This window comes from Convolutriloba macropyga, chromosome 13, assembly GCF_964194025.1.
Source record: "Convolutriloba macropyga chromosome 13, txConMacr16.3, whole genome shotgun sequence".
NCBI lineage: Eukaryota > Metazoa > Xenacoelomorpha > Acoela > Convolutidae > Convolutriloba > Convolutriloba macropyga.
In genome coordinates this window covers 15,201,851-15,220,302 of record NC_134480.1, presented here as the reverse complement: position 1 = coordinate 15,220,302, position 18,452 = coordinate 15,201,851, and the positions used below count along the sequence as shown (strand labels likewise).

The 18,452-nt window shown below is 37.4% G+C and overlaps 1 protein-coding gene across 1 annotated transcript in view; it reads left to right on the top strand.

Annotated features, from left to right (window-relative positions):
* The window catches only part of LOC142352114 (uncharacterized), a 67,553-nt gene that overhangs the window by 34,285 nt on the left and 14,816 nt on the right, over positions 1-18,452 (top strand). The window contains exons 11-15 of the mRNA XM_075404486.1: positions 267-401; positions 1,145-1,313; positions 3,859-3,977; positions 6,453-6,676; positions 8,079-8,190. Coding sequence (XP_075260601.1) covers positions 267-401; positions 1,145-1,313; positions 3,859-3,977; positions 6,453-6,676; positions 8,079-8,190 — 759 coding nt within the window. The remainder of the gene's footprint in view (positions 1-266; positions 402-1,144; positions 1,314-3,858; positions 3,978-6,452; positions 6,677-8,078; positions 8,191-18,452) is intronic.

Genomic DNA, 18,452 nt, shown 5'->3' with positions numbered 1-18,452 from the left:
CGCTAAAATCGACATCAAAGCACCAATACTTGCAACAGGTTTCAACTTTTGAGAACTTTTAACTAGAAATTGTCGGTTTTCTTTTCCATGGGAAAATTTGTTTTTTTTCTGTATATTATGTAGTCGAGCGTTATGATACGGTTTTTTGCAGAACTTCAAGCGTTCTTCTTAGAAAAAATTCTGAAAGAATACTTGCAACAGGTTCCAACTTTTAGGAAAAAAACTCAGACTGCAGCGTGATTATGTAATTCTGCTTTTATGTTCAGGAGCTGCAAGATTCGATAGTGTCTCTGCAGAAGAGTCTTCTGAGTGACGAGAACCAAGAGAAGTGTCTCAAGAACATGTGTGAAGCTGTCCGAAATGACATCAACCTCGCCAATAGGACTATGCTCGAAATTAGGGTAAGTTTCGGTTTTTAAACAGCTACATTTTTACATATGCGTAACATAACGTATATAATAGTAATAGGTTCGAAATCATGGTGAGTTACCAGATAAACTTTAACATTTTTACATTAGATACGCGATAAAAACTCAAATTTCGAACCCATGAACGGAAAGAGTTGAAAAAAATAGCAAATCTTGAAAAAAAAAACACGGGTCGAAACGGCAAAAACGAAGTTCACCGCTTTCACCTTATTTTTTTGGGGTGAAAAATAGTTCGTTTTCACAGCTGTTCATTGCAATTCCTACATTGTCTCAAACTTTGAACCGGGTTCTGGTGCCCTACAATGTGAATGGAAAAATACAATTGGATACAATAGTGACCAAAACTACTCAAATTGTATATTTGACGGATAAATTTGGTCTTTAAACTGTGAATTTGGCGACGAAGTAACGACTTATTTTTTTTGACCATATTACCCAAATAGGTTTTAAAAGAAACATAGCTCGCAAAGTTAAATAATAGCGACTTGATAGCGGTGTTTTCCATTCGTAATATAATCGGGAATCTAGTTCAAAATATTGAGAAAAAGTTATCTGAGATATAAAAGCTAGTGTTTACTAGAAATAGTACATGCTCCATGAATTCAGCCTTATTCATCCCCTTCCACGTCTCCTTTGTACTGGCCCATATCAACTGTAAGACTAACTAATTATCAATACCTATTAGCTACTTCATTTAAAGAGCTGTGATTGGTTAGACGGAAATGGCGGAAGGCAAGCAGGACATGCAAACAAAACTGACGGAGGTGGACCAGCTGAAGAGTGAGGTGGAACGATTGAGTGGACTTGTGAGACATGAGGAGAAACAAGCACACGCTGTGCAACACTTCAACCAAGTCCTCCACGATATCATACAAGATGAACAAGGTTAGACAAAAATACTGCCAAAATTTTGATAGTTTTTCAACAGTGCTCGGAGACAAAAATCAACACCTACGTGTCTATTCTAATTTATGAGTATTTTTTAATACTTTAACTGTGTTTTGAATAATTTAACTGTTTCTTAGTGATAAAATTAATTAGGAAATTAAAAAATCTTCTTTTTATGTATTGTAATTTGTTGACGCGATTAGGTCAAGTGGTCCGTTTTCAAGTGCAACTAAACGCAATAATTGACGATTGGGAGGACTTCTAAAAGTTAAAACCATATTTATTTTTAAACATCCTGGCAAACGAATTAAAAATTATAAGGAAAATGCTTTTTAATTTGTCAAACTGATAACTGGCAGAATTTCTCCGGTGTTTTTTATCACAGAAAATTTATACCATGGAAACTGTTGGGTGTCTATGTGGGCGCAACTACTGTGAAAATGGACCAGTACTGGATTCGAACAAGAATCTTTTTACTCGCAAGCCTAGTATGCTAACCATTACACCAACTGTTCGAAAGCTCTCGCAATTTAGCATCACTTATAGCCCAATCTCATGTTCTTTCTTGCTCCTCAAGACTTCTTTTCTCTAGCATGTATATGTTGATCAAGTAGAGGTTCTTGTCAAGCTATGTCAAGATTATCTAATGCAAAATTTACATTAGGTTGTTTTACGACCTTCTAACAAAAACTTCATGGAAGAATCAATTACCATGGATTGCGCTGATTTTGGGTAATATTTGAAATATTTTGGAGTGGTTATAGATTTTTTAAATTTTGACCAAGTGGCTCTTTTCTCAAAAAAAGATTTGCTCACATCACGAAACAAAACATTACTTGCACTTGAGAAAACACATATGAAAACTTTCCGTTCAAAGAGAAATCTCTTCGAAAAAAGTAGTTTCTTGTGAATCATAAATCATATAGAAAAAGTTTTTTTTTCAAATATCAAAGGATTGAGTTTATTCGAAAGAAATAGGTAGACGTCAAAACGGCCTAACGCAAAAACTTGCTTCATTTCTGTTCCCATAACGACCAGTTTTCTCTCCATAATATTTTTGAGATAACCAACTTGTAATTTCAGAACACATATTCTGAACACACTTCAGAACACCCAGAAGTCCTCAAAAAACAGCCAAACAATAAATTTAAAATTGATATAATAATCAATGCAAACACCGTTTGTTCAAAATGCATATGATTTTTCGTTAAAAAATGAACGGTTGGGTTGAAAATGACATCTCTAAACTTCTCAAAATCATTTTTTTCACAAAGATAAAGACACAATCTCAAAAGGACGCTGAATTGATTCATTTTTCAACTGATAATTAATAAAACAATTGACATCACTGTGCATTGTACTGGCGATCAACTACAAAAAAAATTAAAGGTAATTAAATTATTTTTGCTCTGCCAAATTCTAATTAACGATTGAATTATTGATCAAAATTCATTGAATTTGTCAGTCATCCTCTTATAACATACTTCTCAGTTCTACAAACACATTGTGATCTCTCTTATAATCATGTTTGTGTTAGACTAAAACACCAGATATTTATCCACAAGCTGCAATTTGGAATATCGTTCTTGGTTTTTTACAAACAGGCTGTGAAATTGAGTTTTGAAAATTATCTCTACTTCTCAATATCAGTTTTTTTCTGCAAAATTTTCAACTGTGGTTTTACCCGCGTTTCTTGTTTAATTGAAGAGGTTCGCATATTACTATTGTGCTCCTGATCTATACGCTATCCGTCGTTTAACTTAAAGATTTGTATGCCGTCAATTTTGTAAATTTAACACAAGCAAGCGAGTGAGAAAATTGTTGAATACATTGTTCACAATTGGGAGATTTTTTTAGAGCCTCCAGACCCAAACGTTGGTTACTCCAATCTATGTTTCAATTTATAGGGTATAACTTTTTACATGCTATTCCGATGGTTTTGTTTTCATACAGATCTGCGGGTGTATTTCAATTTCTGAATTAACATTATTTGACTGATCACATTATGTTGTTGTATACACTCTTTGATCAAGTATAACGAAAAAAACTGTAAAAGGCAAAAAAAAAGTTTTGCTAAATATTGAGAATATTAATTTTCATTGAAAATTTTCTATAATTTAAAAACAAGAACAATAAAGATTTCCTAAATTTACAAACCAAAAACCGTTAACTCAAATTTTGGAGAGACAGATCAAGCAAGTGTAACGTCAATATTCAACTTCGATGGGCTGTCTCAAAAGGCATTTAACTCTTTAAAAACTCTAAAATTCTAAGTGCCCGCTAACGAATGGTTTGTTGTTCCTTTCCATCTGAGTGACCAAAATTTTGATAACGAAGCTGATTTAAATTGAATCTTTTCTACTGTCTCAAAAACAAGCATACAAAAAATGATCTGCTACATTCAAAAAAGGATAGCAAAGCTTTCTCACAAATTTTGTCGCACTCTCTCACAGATGTTGTTCACAAGAGAACACTGTTTCACGCAGATGTTCATGAAGTCAGAGACATTTTTGTCCACAGAAATTTTTGAACTATTTTTCAGATTTGAATAAATCGATCAAAGAGACGTGTGGGAATCAAAACGAGGACTACCATCGCATGATTCGCACCATGGGGGAGATACAATTCGAGAGAATGAAGCAAGAGGGAGAACTACAAAAGGTACCGTTCGGATCCCTCCAGTACTGTCCTGGCTACCCCGGCTCACAACTTAAACACTTTTACTAAGATTCAGTACTGAGATGTAATTGCATCCGTCGTTCAGTACTGAGTTGCAGATTCTTCTCATAATATTCTAATATTTTCACCCGTTTTTTGGTCTCAGAGCATTTCACTGCTGAAACACGACAACGCAATTCGAGTAGCACTGAACCAGGAAAATCTAAGTGTATTTGAGTTTTTTTTTCACTTGACAGACTGACGGCATTGAGATCAAAAAGCTGTTTAATTTATTAGAATATACCTGCTCTGGTTGCGAACGCACCCCGAATGCTCCCCGAACGCACCCCGAACGCTCCCCGAACGCACCCCGAACGCGCCCCAGACGGATCCCGAAATATCCAGTATCAGTGAAAGTAGCAGTATGCACACGGTATGTAGTACGTATGTAGTATGTATGTAGCTGTTTTAACTGGTAACGTGTCGTTACAGCGAAATGCATGCATTCTGCATGCATTTTGCATGCTTTTCTGACATGCTCACCATATTTCAACATTTTCGAAAATTTCAATGCACTGTTTTTACTCTGAAATTACTCTGAACAGTCTGAATAGTTGTTCTGTTTTTTTCTGGGCATAATGACCAACTTTTTTGATGTAAATAAGCTGTTTCAGTACTGGTTTTGCAAGATAATATGGAGATACTCAGGTTCAGTACTGAAATACTCTGGGTGGTCAGCCCCGGATCTCATCTGAGCATGACTATTAACTGCCTGCTTGTCCTCTGTGAAGATGTAATAACAGCCCGTTCATCCACTGTACATTCTGGCATTGTGTTTGTGTCATTTGCAGTGTAGATTCAGAATTGTTTCACAAAATGAAAATTTCTCTCTTACTCCCTACTGCATTCTATATCGGTTTCGGACAAAACACTCGCCCCGTTTTAGATAGGAAACAACCCAAGGAAACATACTCCATTGAATAAGCACCCATTTGCCCGTTAAAATTTTGTGCATTTGACCATATTAGCGGCTCTTGTGACTTGATATGAAACTATATCACAACGGAACAAATTAACACGAACCATTTTGTAAACATTTAGGGTTTATTTTCGGGGCGGTTTTATATCCTAGACCCCCCCCCCCTAATTAAGCTCAGGGTAACTTATGGGAAAATGCCTTTGAAGTAAAAATCTATAAGCATTTGTGTCACCTGGACTATATCTGAGCACATTTAAGTAAAATGTAAGTTATGTTAAAATCAATTTATTTTGTGCTGAAGTTTTTGCACGCAAAAGCGTGAACTTTGCAGAAAAAACTAGGAATTAGAACTATACAGACGTATAGAGGCCCACACGTATAGCTTTTTACATATTTACTGTGTTTCGCTCTTACAAATTTTGTTTTCTCGTTCTTGATATCCCGGGTTGAAGAACCTGTGTGTGAAAGTCGCAACTTTTAAAAGCAATCCTGTTAATGTGAAAAACTATGTAAGAAATTTGGTGAATGTGTCGACAATTTATTTCTAATTGGAGAATGTGTTGAACAAAAATTCAGCACTCTCTGCACCTTCCTTAAATCTTTTGGCACGTATCCTGCAAAAATTGCAGCAAATTTTTGAGAAAATTGTTTAAATAAATGCATCATTTCAAAGTTCAGCACCTTCTGTGTATTTTGACAATTTTTCATGTATCTCAAAGAAATTAAAAACTTTGGTACCTTTTTTTACTTATGTTCAGCATTTCAAAAAAGGAATTTCGAAATTTTCAGCAACAAAATCAAACAAATTTGTGGGAAGTGTTTACAATTTGTAAGATAATTGATGGAAGAACAGAATTTTTGTCCGCAAAGTTTTGAAAATATGTAAGCTATGTGATGAATATTGCTGAAACTGTATAAAGCATAAAAATAGTTAAGAAATGTGATGAAAGTGGTGAATTTCTGTTCGAGAACTGGAGAAAGTGAGGGAGTATTGTTAGGAAAGCATGGAACATGTGAAAGACAATTGCTGCATCTATAGAAATTTTTTTTACAAAAGTGCCCAAGAAGCTTAAAATTTTATAAACAATCTGAAAAACACGAAAAATTGTGCTAATTTGCAGACAGTAAGATAACTTTGAAAGTGTGGAAATTGAACATGAAATGCGCAGGCAGCCGCTGAAAAATTTAATCGGGAAAAGCTTAAATAATTAACCGCTTAATATAGTGACAAGTGTGGCTGAATTTATGCAAGAATGCGCTGAAAACGCAGTACAGCAAGCACATAAATATTTGAGGTAAAAATCTTTTAAATTTTTTTCCGGTAAAAAATTTTTTTTTCAGCGAATTTCATAAACAGTTTTTCGTAATAGCGATACCCGGTATAATTTTTGGGCCGCCCTTTACCCCCCCCCCCCCCCCCGTGCGCGACCCAAGTCGGTCTAATCAGGGCTGCGGTTTGTATCGTGCATCTCAACCTGGAGAATTCTAATGTGTTTCAGGTTGTAACGGAACGCAACCTTCTTGACAAACAAATAATCAACCGAGACATAGAACTGAAGGGACTGTATGAGAAACTGAAGTTGCAGACATCAGTTATGGGGAAGGGAGAGAAGAGTTACGCTGAGAGGGAAGCAGAGGCTGAGGAGATGAAGGGAAGGGTGAAGGAACTGATTCAGGAGAGAAATATGCTCCGAAAAAAGGGAGACGGGGCTAAGTCTATCAAGTTTGTGATCAATATAAATAACTCATTGCTGTGGCTTATTTTTAATTTGAATGATTCTCAGAAACAAACCCCACCCCCCCCCCCACCCCGCACGAAAAAAACCCACATAAATTTACATAGGAAATATACCCCAACAGAAATAAACCCCAATTTCAAGTTTGAACTTTGATAGTGATAATTTGTTCGGTTGTGATAGTTTTATATCAAGTCCCGCAGGCCACTAAGGCATGAATATTGTCAAGTAGGGGGTTATATCCGTGGGGGTTTATTTCCTATCTAAAATTAAGTGGAGCTTTTTCCGTAACCAGTTTACATTATTTTATTCGAAATGCATAGTCTTATGCAAATTATTACGAAAGGCATAGTCTTATTATTACGAAATGCATAGTCTAACGCTTTGCATCAAAAACAGAGTTCATTATTTTTTGTAAAAAACAAATTAGTGCTCTCCATACAACTGATATAAAACTTCAAATAGGAAACTATTGCATTCCTAAATCTGAATCAATCAAATACTTGGGGGTATCCATAGATTCAGCGTTAATATATCAAGATGAAGTGAAAAGTATACTACGTAAAATGACATGTGGTATAAAAAGCCTATATTCCTAACGAGAGGTAATATCAGATAACTACAAAGTTTTGACTCTGAATGCACTTGTCATTATCCACCTTCATTACTCTGCGGCTCTCCCAAATGGAATTAACAACAACCTAATAAGATCACTCGAAAAACAGTTAAGCTGGGGCGTGAAAGCTTGTTTTCATAGAAAGAAATATGATAGTTCTCTAGATCTCAAAATTAAAAACAAAACTTTACCGATCAGACATTTCTTAGATCAAAATTTACTTTTCCATTTTTGGAAACTAGTTTCGAAGAAACCTCCATCTTATCAAATGATAGAATATCCTACACCAAAATTAACATAACATGAACGGTCCAAAAAAGTTTTCTTCAATATCAAAACTCAATCCAGCTATTTAGAAAACTGCGTATTCAAGCGGGGTACAATAATTTATAACAAATTTGTAAGGAATAAACAATATTCTCAATATCTCAAAAATGATCATAAAAGCGATAAAGCGAAACAAATTCTAAAACAATACTTATTTGAATTGTTTTCGAAGAACCCAAGTGTAGCATCAATATCTTATTTATCTTGGAATGACTTTAAATTTGAATTAAAATGTTTACTGTTTACACATAGCCTCTACACTGCCTCTGATATTTGATCGTTATTTGATTAAAGCCAGGTGGAAATTCAGTGTTCTCTTTTTTTATTCAGCAAACTCATTTCATTTCACCACATTTCAGCGCATAATGAATGGCTAAGTATTCGAGCTGACATTGAGCTGTATTCCTTTGATTCAGATTGCAGTTATAATTGTTTTTCATGTTCAGAGACCAGATAGAGGCGACAAGGAGAGAGTTGACTAGAAGCAGACACGCATGTAGGGTGCTAGAGGACGAAGTGGAAATACCCGTTAATGTACATAGATGGCGGGCTCTGCAGGTGGGGAAACATATTGTTTTATTTTGCTGGAGTTATTGATCGACTTTTGTGTTTTTGGCTCACTTGCACGGTCAAAGAAGGTCACTTTCTGACACAAAATGTCAAAAACTGTCATTTCCTATAAATAATGGTCAAGAACGCCCAAAGACATCTCACTAATAATAAATAAAAAATACAAATAATATCATTCTTAAAAAATCTATCTCTCTGACAAAAATTTGACCTTTTGAGCCGGATTTTGCAAGTTGTGGCTCAGAGATGCTAGTTTCATTACATTGTCTTTTAGGGCTCTGATCAATCAACTCATTCATTGATAGACAAACTGCCAGGTGTTGAATGATTCAAATATGTTTTTCAGTACATGTGCATTAAAAAGCATAATAAAGCATTAACCAGATATGAATGTGGCCTCGTTTATGACGCAGACCCCTTTTTGAAGGCACACAGAATGGTACTAAGCGTTCAAACATACCCGGGCGGGGAATTTTCTAACGACCAGCATAAACGTACAGATACTTTGAACGAGCCAATGTCTGGATCATAGGTGATACTATGGGTATTTTCATGAGCAAAAAGTGTGTGGATTGGTAACTTCATAGGTCATTTTTGGGTCATTGGTTAGAAGATGTTTTCATTTTTGATCCGTAATTAATCGCTTGCTGGATTGGAAACCGCTCAAATAAGTACTTGATAGACGCAAATATCTGTACTTTAGGGCATAACTGTTTACCCCGACCTAATGCCAAGTCAGTTTCTGTACTGGGCAAATCTTATTGCAAGTGTTATTTCACTACTGATTCAGAGCTATGTCACTTTTTACACTCGGCAGTCCAAATCCTAGCCCTGGTCAACACTGGGCCGTCAAAAAATCCAAGATTAAATAAGTTCAAAAATTGTCCAAAATAGATCCCGAAAACAATAAAAAGTAGTACTAAAAAATGAACTGTGTAAGAGAATGTAGATAAGGATTCAATTACATTGTTCTAGACAGTTTGTTAAGTTCTTTATATCAGTTTTAAGTTGCAGGAACAACCAACTCGTTTTGGTTGCGATAAGGACAAAAGTCAATGTTTTTTCAAGTTTCACTTCTGACTTGATTGTTGCACGACAAGCTCCATGGGAAAGAGGAGGCCAACTAACTCATCACAGACGGTTGACCAGATCGTCGAAGAGGGTGTAACTCAAGTTGCCTAGAGAACCGTTTCGGAAAAAGGTCAAGATAAAATGGGCTAATCAGCCAAAACGCGTGCGAGCGCGGAGACCGGGCGAACGTAGGTGCCGTAAGCCGTTTTCACCTTCACCATCGCCGTTTTCACCTTCACCTGCACATTCTTCCAAGACTTGAAACTGGCGGGTTCTTGGCTATCGAACTTTCCAGGTGGGAGAGAGTTGAATGGTCTGTTGATCAGAAAATGGTTTGGCGTGAGAGGCATTTCATTTTCCGGAAAGTCAGCGACAATCGTTAGTGGTCTGGAGTTCAATATAGCTTCGTTCTCGACCAAAATTGTCCTGAACACATCAAACGACAATCTTCTGGAGCCTAGAATGATCAATAGAGTGCGTTTCGCGGTCTGGATCAAGCGCTCCCAAATACCGCCAAAATGAGGTCCATAGGGAGGATTGAACTTCCAGGTTGTGTTCGTTGCTGCCAATGCTTTGTAGATTTTGTCGTTATCGAAACGTTTCACAGATCTTTTTAGTTCCTCAGATGCACCAATAAATGTCTTACCGTTGTCACTGAGCATTGTTGTTGGCTGACATCTGCGGCTTACAAAACTTCGATAAACTTTTCGAAAAGTGTCAGTGTTGAGATCGGGACAAGCTTCTAGATGGACACACCTAGTAACCAGGCAAGTAAAAATGAGGCCGTAGTGTTTTTCAATCTGTCTTTTGGCGTGTTCTATATAAAAAGGTCCAAAAAGTCAACTCCGCTGTTCCCGAAAGGATACTGGGTAGAGTCTGTCGGAAAACGGCAGGCAGGAAGGGGAGCCATGACAGGTTGAATGTTTTGAGCGGCAAATCGTCTGCAGAGAAAACATCGGTACTTTATACTCAAAAGTGTTTTCCTGAGGCCAATGATGTGGTATCTTTGCTGCACAAAAGCTTTCACTGGCTCTGTTCCTTGGTGAACGCAAATGTTGTGTGCATGCTCTATATAGAGTCTCGCTATCTTGTCTTTTGCGTGCAGTATATTCGCAAATTTCTTGACTTCGAGGTTGTCTGGCGCAAATTGCAACCTTCCGCAGTGGGTCCAATATTGGTTTGAGCGAACGGATTTTGTTTTTTGAATCTATCCTGGAACCACGTTTCAGGGCTTGGATTGTTGAGAAGAAGAAATTTTGCTGAGACATTTTGATCAGCCAATTTCTTACAAGAATGACGTCTTCTGTTATATACTGCTGATCTTTAGGCCTTTGCTCTTTGATCCGAAAGTCCAAATTGAAGACCGTTGCTAAAGTCAGGAGCAACTTGTTCCAAGTTGAGAACTGTGTCGGGTCGATTATTTTCTCCGCCAAATTGCGTGAAATTTCATTCGTTGCTAACACATGCCTTGAAGAGTTTTCAGGAGCACTGAGTTGTCTAGTGGAAAAAAATGATAGCGCTGTTAGCCACTTGGCTTGAATTTCGTCTGGATTGAGACCACGGGTCCCGTGATCAGCTGGAACTTCTTGGGTGGTAACGTGTTTCCATTGGTAAGCATCAGTTGATGCAAGGATTTCTTTGAGGCGATTCGCAAGAAAAACAGGTTGCTTCTTGGTTGTAGATAACCAGTCAAGTACTACTTGACTATCTGTCCAGAGTGTAGAACGAGTAATGTGAAACGATGACTCTTTCATGATGGTTGAAAGAAGGCGCACTCCAATGACTGCGGCTTCCAACCCTAATTTGGGTATGCTGATTTGTTTAATTGGAGCAACTTTGCATTTGCCTATTAAGTAACAAGTTTCAACATCAGTGGCTAAGTTAGGAACTGTTTTCAAGCATGCAACGGCTGCAACTGCTATAACTGAGGCGTCGACATTTACATGGATTTCATTTTCACTTTCTGGTGAATGGCAACTCTTATTGAGAGTTCTGTTCAATGTCACTTCTGGTGGAGAAAAGTATAAGTCCAAGTTGTTTTGAAGTGGTTTAACTACTTGAGGGGCAATTTGTTTGTTCCAGTTTTTCCCTAGTTTCCAAAGTTCTTGAAGAACTATTTTGAAACGGATCATTGATGGCGACATTATCCCTATTGGGTCGAAGATCGAGGAGACAAGACTAAAGATCTTACGTTGAGTGTACGCTAAGGCATCTTTTGGGAAACCAGTGAGAGGTTTCATAAGAAAGCAGTCTTTCTCAAGATTTCATTAAACACCAAGAACTCGAACAATATCTGTCTGGTTGTCTTTGTCTTCTAGATGGATTTGGTTTAGGACTATAGAGCTGTTTGAAACAAATTTTGTGAGTCGAAACCCACCTGTTTTTAGACAATGTTTTGTTTCAAGAACTGCCTTACAAGCGTCTTTTTCTGTTGAATGTGATTGGATGTTGTCATCCATGTAAAAGTGCTTTCTGACGGCTTTGAGGGCCTCTGGGAATTGTTGAATGTTCTCAATGGCACAATGGTTAAGAACGTATATTGCGCACGAAGGCGAGCAATTTGCTCCAAGATGAGTCTGGTAAATTGGTATTGTTGTATCTGATTGTCTACTAACCAGAGAAATTGAAGAGCAGATTGATCAATCTGATAGATGGCGATTTGCATAAACATGTCTTCGATGTCCGCAAGGACTGCAACGGGATGTTCTCGAAATCTCATCAGGACACCTAAAAGGTTATTAAGGAGGTCGGGTCCTGTAAGAAGGTTTGAATTAAGTGATTGGGCGCCGAATTTTGAAGCGGCATTTGCAACTCGGCGGACTTTTCCTGGCTTATTGATATTTTCCACAGGATGGTGTGGCAGGTACCAAATTCTGTCTGGTTGAGGATCTTGCATTTCCACCGGTTTGACATAGTTTTTCTCAAGGTCTGTCAAGAGAGTCTTACTGTATTTTTCTTGCAACAAAGGTTTTCGCTGAAGGCGTGTGTTGAGGCTTTTGACTTGGTTCAGTGCAGAAAAGAAGTTGTTTTCCAACTTTATTTCTGATTTCCAGGGCAGTTCGATTTCATATCTCTCACCATTGTGATTGATAGAGTTCTTCAAAATATCAAGAAACTGTTCTTCTTGTTTTGTGTAAACTTGTTCACGGTCCTTCTGAAAGCCATCTGCTTTAATACCTCAGAACTGTTGAACAAGTTCGTCAAGTCCGGGTTCATCTGTTCTGCTTCTTGACACAAGGAAAATAAATTTCTTCTTCTGCTGACTTGCGGGCTGCTGAGTGGTGGCTGAGATACGGTTCTCATATTCACCGGCGAGGGTCCAACCAAGTTTAGTTTTCACACCAAACGGTTGATTTTGATTGCCAGGTATAACATGTGTAGGGTAGGTGAAGGCAAATGCATTAACACCGAGGAGGGCGCCGATTTTGCCATCGGCAATAATTGGGAAATCTATGTGGCGCAAACTGTTGAAGGCATCACAAATTTGATTAAGTTCAAAACTTTTTGCAGCTGCAACGTTCATGGACGGGGTGCTGAACGTTCGAGAGAGTTCAAACGATATTTCAGTTGACTTATATGGAGTTATTGTGACTGGCTCAACAATTTTTGAGAGGGACATGCTGTTCTCTGTATTGAGAAATTGTAGTGGTACTGACTGTTGAGTTTCACGGGGAAACTCAAAAAATTCAGCTAAGATGTCCAATACAAAGCTGAATTGGCTACCGGGATCTATGAGGGCGTAGGTATCGAAGGCTTTATCACCCTTGAGGAATGAAACCGGAATAAGCTGCAATTGCTCATACCAATTTTTCGGTGTTTCTTGAGCACTGGTTAATGCTGAACGACTGGTTAACTGAATTGCCGTTTAAATCACGTCTTTGCACGTTTTGATGGCTTTGATTGTTGAAAGTTTGGCCATAACGGCTGTTGGGGGCTTTGTTTGTTTGACTTTTCTGTTGAGATGTATTTGGATTTTGACTTGAATCGTTACTACTAGAAGAAGCTGTTGGATTTCTACCAGAAACAACTTCAGTAGAAAAGGCTGCTGTATGGCGTTTGATTTGCTTGGCAGAATCATGAAAAGTTGTGTGGTGGAATCCACTGCAAACCTGACATCGTTTTTGCGATGGGCACGATTGTTTGTGGTGTTTGTTGCTCAAGCAGTTTGTACTCAAATTGCTTTGGCTGACGAGGTTGTAAGGATCACCTGGTGAGCACAACTGATACTCAGGGCAAGTGACAATGCTGTGTTCTTGTTTGAACTTCTCACAAGATCGTTTGGTGTTAAAAACTTTATTCGGAACATTTTGTAAAGTTAACGGTTGTTTTTGCTGAGGCGCAAAGTTCCAATGTTTTCTGCTGTTTTCTGCTGATGCGTTGTTGACTGACAGTGTGAGGTTGCTTTTGTATGGCTTGGTTTGCAGGCTGTTCGAGTTGACAAACTTTGAGGCTTGAGAACTGATGGTTCTTTGATTGCTTTCTCGACTCACTTTGTCGTAGATTTGAGCTTGGAGCTCTAACCATTGTTGAAAATCGACGAGAGTCGGGTCTGAGTTGAGCTCGGTAAGACAATGATCAGTCCATTTCAGAACCAAATGATGTGGTGTTTTCTCTTTGGCTTTCTTAATGAGTGTTGTAGACTGGAGGTCTGCTGTAAAGCCAAGGTATTGGAAGGCTTGCACAAGTCTTTTCAAAAATGAGGAAAAGGCAATGAAGCTTTGCTTGTTTTAGAAGTTCATTTGCCAGTTTTCGAGCTGGTTAATGAAAGCATTAACAACTATAGTACGATCACCGAAATGTCGGATTAGATCATTCAGTGCTGTCTGATAATGAGATGGATCGCAGGAGTAAGCATGAATCAAGTCCTTTGCTTCCCTCTTACAGAACTCTGCAAGTAGGTTATACGATGCGTGTCTGTAATAGAAGTGTTGTTGTGAATCATTGTGTTGAAGTTGTTGATCCACTCGTGAAAGTGGATAGGGTTACAATTGAAATTCTGAAGTTTCAGAGGTGGCAATTTGATTAGATGTTTGAAATTATTATTTCCTCTTTCCTGTGTTACATTAGTGCTCGAGTGTACTGAGCTAATATGATGATTAACAGTGGGTAGTAAACTCTGGTTGATTAGAGGCTGGCTGAACTGATTTTGTCCAACAGGATTTAGCTGTTGATTAATGCACATTGGGCCATGGATTGTGGAAGTTCAAGCCCCATGGGTTGTGGGGCTTGAAGGTTCGATTGAAGTTGAGATCCAGGAATAAAACGGTTGTTACACAACTGACTGGGTTGTGACAATTTTGATTTATTGAAAGGCCTTTGCTGACGAGGTCGTATTGACTGTTCACAGGTTGTGGAAATTGCAGAAGAGCTGCAATTACGTTTGATTCTGAAGCTACCTGGTTTGGCTGAAAATTAGGAGCTGCAGGATTTAAGACGGTATTTTGATGCGGTTCTTCCATGAGTTGCATGGTAATTGGAGGAAAACTTTTGAAGTGTACCTCAGTTATAGGATTAATACCTCGATTGGTTTGTAGGCAATTGTTTTCTGCGACTAATTTATCAGTTTTACTTGGAAGATCTGAGGTTCTGTTTGCCACTGTGAGTAAGCAGGGGATTTTTTGCAGATCACAATTAAACAGTTGACTATCGAGGTATCCATTTGTTCCTTTTTAAACTCGAGAAGGTCTAAAATTCTGTTGCCGATTGGGAAAATTATGACATTGAGGATTTCTTTTGGCATTTGAATCCTGATTGTTTCTTTGCTTTGGCAAGTTTAAATTAAAGGTTTCCTTCAATGCCGAGTTTTGGGCAAATAGACCATCTGCATGTAATTGAATAGTTGGATCTGCCAGATTGAAGGGGTTTTAAAGTGAGTGATTAATTGAAAGGTTCAAATTTTGGGTTGGAGGCAAAAGGTTCTGCGACGTGTTAAAGTTGTCACTCAAGTTGATTTAAGTGTTTCAGTTTCAAGGACATCTCTATTTACCAGATTGGAGGCAATTTCGAATTTCCCTATTTTTGTGGAGATATGAATTCCTGGCTGGTATATTTGTCAAAGTAGGGAAAAGGACTGGGAGCATTTGTTTGGTTTTCAAGGTTATTTTTCGATTTTAGAAGACTTTCATGAACTCTCTTTTTAGGATTTCTTTGGTGGGCTTCAAGGACATGTTGAATTTGAAGTCCTGGTTCATTAGATGTTTGTAGAAACAATAATGGTTGTCTTGGCCGTGGTGGTATTGGGGGCGGCTGATTGATGATGTTACTGCTGGTCTGCTTTTCTTCTATATCGCGCTGCTGCCGGATTCGTTCCTTGTCGTCACTGGGCGCAGGTGTTGATTGCTGAGACAAGCTTTTTCTGCCGGAGATCATGCTGACATCATCTCTAATGCGACTGGAAGACTGACTGAGCTGGCCATCATCGTCCAAGAGAACGACTTGCAGTTCCAATTCATTGAGTCGAGTTATTAATGTCCTTTGCCTATTCAATGTTGATGATGCAGTGCTTTGATGTGGCTGCTGTCTTATCACTTCCTCTGAGAGTTTTTTGAGCTCCACTTCCTTGCCTTTGATCTTGTTGATCATCAAAGACAATGATCGGAAACTCCTTTTCTGCTCCACTGTTTTCTCAAGGAGATCGAGCAGTTTCTTCATTGACATTTCTGTCGCTTTGAAAATATTGATGGCAGACTGACATTCAGCGCTGTTCTGCTTCGACATCTTGGTGGCTGTTGCTTTGTTGAAGCTGATTGTTGACGCTGTTGGTGAAGAAGCTCGTTACTGAAGGTGAAAAACGGTTTTGAGAACCGGAGCGACGCAAATTTTTGATTTTAAACAGGTTGTCTAAGGTTTGACTGCTAATGATCCCAGTTTTTTCCAGTTCAAAAGACCAGCGACGCAACTTTTCTCAAAAATGATGTCCTAGGATATGTTTTTCAACATCTAATTCTAGCTTTTTGCACTAAAAAAACCTAAAAGCTTTTCCGAACGTTCGCGCGTTTTAACCGTTTTTCTTTCAACAGACCAAAATAATTGCTTGTATTTTGTTGAATTAACACAATTTTCGCTTAAATAGCTGGCTTTAACTGTTTGAACTAGTGTGTGTGTCTACTGTGTTTTCCAGGAAAACTATGACTTGCTACAATTATGCAGTTGAACCAATATTAGACCAGAAATAATTGTTACATTAAACTCCTTTTTCTTGAAAACTTCAATAAACTCGTCTGTTTCTCTTAAATACGAATAAATTACCCACCCGAAAGCTTATAAAGCTACCCAAGAAACTTTTTCTTAGCTCCCTAACCCTAACCGAGCACTATGATTAATAAATACCTCTCACAGTTTTTTGCGAATTTATAACATTGAAACCTGTTCTTTTTCTAGGAGTTTTTTGTTGTTTTGACGGCTAAAGATAAGAAATTTGTAAAAATGCGATGCGTTTAGGCAACAAAAGTTACAGAAGGGCTACTGAATGCTAGAAAATTGCAGAGACGAGTCATATTGTGAAAATCTTTAGAACTCTTTGGTGTATTGTTTTTTTTCGGATTTTGCAAAAACTCTTTTGTTTTCTTTAAAACTGGGTGACTTATCCGCTGTTTTTACTCTTTCCTCGTTTTCTTTAATATGCATTGACTGTACTAAACTTTCAAAGCTCTCTCCGACAGATAACCACTGAGATCTGCCTTTCAAAATAACTGAGAGTAGGAAAAAAAAATATCATATTTTCTGGTGACTACTGGAACCTATTTTCTTCGAAAACTCCTCTTCTGCTGATGATAACGTCTGAAACCAATAGGGATAAAGGGACTTTGCAGACGGCAAAGTCTGAGACCGAGGACTCCTGCAAAAAAAATCAAGTTTGGAAGTTTTTTCCAAAAAAAATTAAAATGGTATTTATTTTCGTCAAATGAAAGTTTTGATATTTGGTGTGGCGCCTAAAGGCTTTCCTTTACTTCCCTATACAGGTGAAACTATTAAACCGACTGACAATGACTTTCGTAGGGGTTTGTTTAGTGGTTTATTTGGCAATTCAAATGAATATGTCGTCAGAAAACTATCTTGTGTTTTTGAATTTTCTGAATTCAAAAAATTTTTTCTGACATTTCTCATTTATTTGATACTGATTGGATAAATCGATGGAAATGGCTTTCTGTTTGACTGCAAACTATTTCAAGAGAGTGTTTTAATGGTTTTTTCCGCAATTGAAACAGATATGGATTGAGAAAACTAAATTGTGTTTTTCGAATTTTCTGAATTAAAAAATTTTTTTTCTGACGTTTCTTATTGATATGATACCGATGTGATATATCAATCAAAGTGGCAATTTGTTTGATTGAAAACCAATCAAGAAGAGTGGCTTAATAGTTTTTTCCGCTCTTCAAACGGATCTGTAGTCAGAAAACTAAATTGTGTCTTTTGAATTTTCTGAATTCAAAAAAAATTTTCTGACATTTTTATTTATATAATGCTGATATGAAATATCGATCAAAGTGGCTTTTTGTTTGATTGATCAAAAAACAATTCAGAAGAGTGGTTTAATAGTTTTTTCCGCCATTCAAACGGGCATGTAGTCAGAAAACTAAATTGTGTTTTTTGAATTTTCTGAATTCAAAAAAAATTTTCTGACATTTTTATTTATATAATGCTGATGTGATATATCGATCAAAGTGGCTTTCTGTTTGATCGAAAACCAATTCAGAAGAGTGGTTTAATAGTTTTCTCCGCAATTCAAACGGATATGTGGTCATAAAACTAAATTGTGTTTTTTGAATTTTCTGAATTAAAAAAAATTTTTCTGACATTTCTTATTTATATAATGCTGATGTGATATATCAATCAAAGTGGCTTTTTGTTTGATTCAAAACCAATCAGGAAGAGTGGTTTAATAGTTTTTTTCCGCAATTCAAACGGATATGTAATCAGAAACCTAAGTTGTGTTTTTTGAATTTTCTGATTTAAGGAACATTTCTCTGATTTTTGTGTTGTTTTTCCGCAGATTTTTCTTTAAAAGTGAGAAAATTGCCTTTACTCGCTTTGAAAATAATGAGACTAGTCAAGGTTTATGAATTGAGGTGCTATAGTAACAAAAAAAGGTTTTTTGGAGGACAAATATCAATTTTTCGGAGGCTTTTTGTCGAAAAAAAATAGAAATTTTGGATGGCTCTAACCGGGGAGTAGGACAT